General features: G+C 37.8%; 1 protein-coding gene across 1 annotated transcript in view; it reads left to right on the forward strand.

Moving 5' to 3' along the window:
- The window catches only part of KCNH8 (potassium voltage-gated channel subfamily H member 8), a 345406-nt gene that overhangs the window by 103995 nt on the left and 235411 nt on the right, over positions 1-6000 (forward strand). The window contains exon 3 of the mRNA XM_017522526.2: positions 3333-3566. Within this exon, the coding sequence (XP_017378015.1) occupies positions 3333-3566 (234 nt within the window). The remainder of the gene's footprint in view (positions 1-3332; positions 3567-6000) is intronic.

Here is a 6000-nt window from a genome sequence, read left to right on the forward strand (position 1 = left end):
AAAAAAATAGAAAAGGTAAAAAGACAAAACATATTGAGGAGAACATACAAATTAAGTTGGTAAAAATAAATGTAATATAATTATAATAATAAAAGTAAACTTAGCAATCTTAGGTTGAAGAATGTATTTTTCTATTACACTTAAAAAATTTGATATATGCCATGTGCAAGATACAACTAAAACATAAGTCCTTGAAAGTAGGAATATGGGAAAAGATACACTAGTCAAATACTGACAAAGAAAGCTATGGCATCTGTATAACTAGTTTAAGAACTGGACTTTAGGATAAAATACAATATTTATTCTGTCTGCAATTCTTGTTTCCTTTTTCATTCTCTGAGCCTACTTCATCCAAGCATCTGCTTCTAACATTCCTGGACTTATGATAGGTCATCTTGATCTGTTTTAGTCTTATTCCAATCTAACCATTTCAAAGCCCAGGATATTTCATTTCTCAACTCTGGTAGTACCTATTACTTGTGTACCACTGATTTGGTACTTATACGATGTGTTTTAGTGTTATTTATGTACATGCATTTAATTAAATTGCAATATCTTAGAGCTAGATATTATGCTTATTCTTCTGAAGAAACACCTCCTGTCAACTCACCCTAGGGCTTGCCATATGGTAAAATCATGTTACCTGGCATTATCATATAATATAAAGTTAATAAACATGTCAGCAGTGAACTGAAAAATGCATTAAAAGCTCTTTTTTAGGATATTGAGTACTTTGTCAATGCTAAATATTTATATTTTCTAAGTAATCTTCCAGCCAACATTTCAAAACGGAGTAGGGGACATACACTATTGTTAAAGTGACCCAAAGCTGTGCAGAGTTGATGAGACTGAGACCACAACCCTCAGTAGGAGGGTGCCCCTCCTTTGGAGACTCCCACATGTTTATGACTATGTGATCATTAAGGACTGGGACCACATCTAATGAACTTTTTGCATCCACACCTAGGACAGAGTCCGACAATATATAGTCAACAAGCGATTCTGCAAAATGTGAGAGAATTGAGTCTAGGGTAATGTAATTCACTGTTGTGGCATCAAAACAATGAATAATTCGAGTTTCTCAGTGTGTATCTCTAGCTCTCACTTTCAGACGGAGACAGTGGCTGGGAAGGTAGAAGAGCCAGCTGGGCAGGGGCGAGATGCTGATTCTTACACTACACTTGGTACGGTGGGTTAGGTGCTGATTAGAGCAAAGCTGAGTAGAGTGGATTTGATTCTGCCAACTGATGGTGGACTATGTTTGGAAACAAACAACAAAAGCTTAAAAGGAGATGGAGAAACACATGGAATAGATTTTCAGTGCTTCTCTGGCTGGCCATCAAGAAGTAGCTAGAGTACCTTCTTTCTCATGGTTGGAAAGAGAGTCTGTCTGCTGTAAACATCATTTAAACTTACGATTTTTTGAATAGGCAATATGTAAAGCATGTGGAATAAAATTCAAAATGTACAGTAGGGTATATGGGAAAGTTCTCCCACCTCTGCCCATAGTTGCTCTCTCTGAAGACAACACAGTTACCAGATTCCATTTATTTTTAGGTATATAAAAACATTTCATGTTTGGTACGGTACACATGTGCATATATATATACATTTTTCAGATACATAGCTCATATAACATACTATGTTGACTCTTGCTTTTAAAAAAAATTAACAACGTATCCTGTAGTTTTTCCATTTTTATTTTTATCTTTAAAAATACCAAGTGTCCAACATTTGTTTCATGTGTGAATGAATAATTTGATAATAGTCTCTAATTCGTTCATACTGAACCTAAAAGTCACCCACCAACACATTTTATGGATGCCTCATCTTAAACCCCATCTCCAATGTGCATCTTTTCTTTTCTCCCTGTCAACATTATATTCGTCCTTTAAATCTCAAAAAAAATTATCCCATGGAAACCTTCTCTGAATATTGACTTTCTCCCCCAGGAGTTACCTCTAAGCACTTAATAATAGTTTACTATTACCAATTACTTAATAGTTTACTATTTTGATTGTCTTGTAAGTCTTTTGTGTTAATATCATAACCATAAATATGTGAACAGCACTCTATTTATTTATTTATTTATTTGAGATGGAGTTTCTTTTGTTGCCCAGGCTGGAGTACAGTGGTGTGATCTTGGCTCACTGCTGCAACTTTTGCTTTCCGGTTTCAAGTGATTCTCCTGCCTCAGCCTCCCAAGTGGCTGGGATTACAGGCGTGTGCCACCACACCCAGCCAATTTTTGTATTTTTAGTAGACATGGGGTTTCAGCATGTTGGTTAGGCCACTCTCGAACTTCTGACCTCATAATCTGCCCGCCTTGGCCTCCCAAAGTTCGGGGATTACAGGTGTGAGCCACTGTGACCAGCCTGAATAGCACTCCTAACAATATTAATTTTTTATTGAGTAGTTGTTTGGCCACTTTACTAAGCATATAATATGCATAATCTCAGTAATTCCTACAATATACTTATGAAGTAAATAACATTATTATTATTATTGCAACATACCTGTCAGTGCCCTGACAATATCACCTTGATTCACTTGGAGATCATATGCAGACAATTTCCTTATATACCACCGTTTTCTGGCATCTTCCTGCCAGAGTGATCTCTGGAGAATGCGCTTGGCTCGAATGGATAGGTCAGAGGTGCCAACATATTGACATTCCAGGAGTGAACTTAACCAATTATGTGTGGACATTAGTGGATAAATATTTCTGCTTTCTCTCCCCTTTGTGGGAAAATCTTTAGTTGTGCTACTCACAATTATATCAGGACCCATATATTTTGCCACAGTGGCGAACACTTTTATAACTTGCCCTTCATTCTTTTGTCTCTTCCCTATTTGCTGCTTGCTTTCTTCTTGGAATCAACTCCCAAATAAACTAATTATGCCCAAATCTTTGTCTCAGGATATGCTTTTGGGGAAAGCAGTTCTAAGGAAGTTGAGGTTTAGAGTCCTTGAGTAATTTTTTCAAGTTCACCTATCGTTACATGGTAGATTCAGTATATGAATCTAGAAGCCATGATCAAAAGCATCATCCCTTATTGCAAACTAGATGGTAGGTGCTACAATGCAGACCAGCGAACACTATGTTTCTTCCACAGTGTGTTTCAAAATGCAAGCCAAAGTCAGAACTTAATGCATACTTCTGCTGGTCAAGTTCATTTTATGTTTTGGAGTGTGTCTTTTCCCCTGCAGCACATCAGAACGTGTCTTTAGGCAGTTAGCTAAACACATGTGCTTATAATTTATATAGGAATTGTGTATAAATTTCTCACACTTGTCTAGTTGCTGAGTATCTTCTCCTTCTTTTTCTATAGATAGCAACTTCATCCTCGCCAACGCCCAGGTGGCTAAGGGTTTCCCCATAGTCTATTGTTCCGATGGCTTCTGTGAGCTTGCTGGATTTGCCCGAACTGAAGTCATGCAGAAGAGTTGTAGCTGCAAGTTCTTATTTGGAGTTGAAACCAATGAGCAACTGATGCTTCAAATAGAAAAGTCATTGGAGGAGAAAACAGAATTCAAAGGAGAAATTATGTTCTACAAGAAAAATGGTGAGTTGGCTTTCTTTGGTGCTCATTGGAGAGTTGTGAGAAGTTGTCTTCTTTCAACCAAGTAATTGCTCTGCAACTCCCATTAAGGCTTAATGGGATTTCACGTATGTGCAGTCTGTTATAGAAGTTCACAGATGACTTGGATGATAGCCTTGTTTTAACCATTAGCAGCATAAACTGCCTAGAAATTTAGAATTAGAATTGTAACTATTCAATGTCAATGAATAGTTAACATATATTAACTAAGTTAATATATGTTAAAATAAAGAGTGTTACTATTATATTTTGTTACTATTATTCTTAAAATATATGTTATATTTAATAGTTATTTGTACATTAACAACTTTTATATGGGAGTATTTTCCAAATGTTAAGCCTTAAAGAACTACATCTCAGTTCCAGTCATTAAAGACAGAGATCTGTGTGTTCCCTGCAAATAAGGAAGTCAGTTAAAAAAAAAAAAAATCGGCATATGCATTTTCTTTTCCAGTTACCTGGCCGTAGAGCCTTTCTCACTATTCTCTTAAATTCTAAACGCAAAACAGGAGACACATAGCATCTCAGGTTAGAGTAAATTTGCCTGGGCTCAAAACTGCCACTGCGGAAACTAGGTATTTTCTTTTGACTGAGTTTTGTGGCTCTCTTTAAAAAGAAAGAGGATCTAGGGGTGTGTAAGGTGTCTGCAGTCCTTGGGCTGTATGTAGGAATATATATCATCAGCAAATGGGCCCTGGTACTTAAGGTAAATTCAAGAGAGAGAAATGGGAGAAATGCTAAATCAAAAATATACCCAATGGATTAAAAATCATTCTGTTATAAAGACACATGCACATGTATGTTCATTGTGGCACTGTGTACAATAGCGAAGACCTGGAACCAACCCAAATGCCCATCAATGATAGACTAGACAAGGAAAACGTGGCACATATACACCATAGAATACTATGCAGCCATTAAAAAGGATAAGTTCATGTACTTTGTAGGGACATGGATGAATCTGGAAACCATCATTCTCAGCAAATTGACACAAGAACAGAAAACCAAACACAGTATGTTCTCACTCATAGGCGGGTGTTGAACAATGAGAACACATGGACACAGGGAGGGGAGCATCACACACTGGGGTCTGTTGGTGGGGACTAGGGGAGGGACAGTGGGGGGAGTGAGGAGATTGGGGAGGGATAACATGGGCAGAAATGCCAGATAAAAGTGACCGGGGGATGGAGGCAGCAAACCACCTTGCCATGTATGTACCTATGCAACAATCTTGCACGATCTGCACATATACCCCAGAACCTAAAGTACAATTAAAAAGAAAAATAAAACAGAAAAGACTATTATTTTCCAAGTATCCAAATTTTTCACTTTTTTCGTTAATAGCTTTCCTTTTCCCTTGTAGTAACATAATTCCCTGAGTTTTAGCTAGTGCATGGCTACCAAACTAGAAAATAAATATTTCCCAGTATTGTTTTTAAGTTAGTTGGGTTTGTGACTAAGTTTTAGGCCACAATATATGAGAAGGAATATTTCGTGCAATTTCTGGATAAAATACCTGAAAGTGAAATTGTTCTCTAATTTATCTCCTTTCCCTTCCCGAGGGTGTGGACAGAAGTGTGTCCTAGAAAGTGCATATATTGAAGTCGTAACCCAAAATATGATTGAGATAAAGCCTTTAAAAAGATAATTAGTGTTAAATGAGGTCATAAGAGTGGGGAACTAAACCAATATGACTAGAGTCCTCATAGGAAGCAGGAGAGGCACTGAAGGTGTGCATACACAAAACAAAGGCCACATGAAAATATGGCAGGAAGGCAGCTGTCTGCAAGCCAAGAAGAGAGGCCTCAGGAGAAACCAAACCTGTCAGCACCGTGATCTTGGACATCTAGCTTCCAGAGCTGTGATAAAATAAATTTCTGTTGTTTAAGCTACCAAGTCTGTGTTGTTTTCTTGTGGCAGCCCAAGCAAACTAATACATATATGTTAAAAATTTAAAACACCTGAAGAAGCTTTTGGGCTGAGATGATGGGGTTTTCCAGATATAGGATCACATCATGTACAAACAGAGACAGTTTGACGTCCTCTTTTCCTATTTGAATACCCTGTATTTCTTTCTCTTGCCTGATTGCCCTGGCCAGAACTTCTGGTGCTATGTTGAGTAGGAGTGGTAAGAGAGGGCATCCTTGTCTTGTGGTGGTTTTCAAGGGGAATGCTTTGTTGATAGGTGCAGCAAACCACCATGGCACACATTTATCTATGTAACAAACTTGCACATCCTGTGCATGTATTGTGGAACTTAAAGTGAAATTAAATTGGCCAGACACGGTGGCTTATGCCTGTAATCTCGGCACTTTAGGAGGCCAAGGCTGGCAGATCACAAGGTCAGGAGTTCAAGACCAGTCTGACCAATGTGGTGAAACCCTATCTCTACTAAAAG

Source organism: Cebus imitator, unplaced genomic scaffold (assembly GCF_001604975.1).
Source record: "Cebus imitator isolate Cc_AM_T3 unplaced genomic scaffold, Cebus_imitator-1.0 Scaffold24, whole genome shotgun sequence".
NCBI classification, from domain to species: Eukaryota; Metazoa; Chordata; class Mammalia; order Primates; family Cebidae; genus Cebus; species Cebus imitator.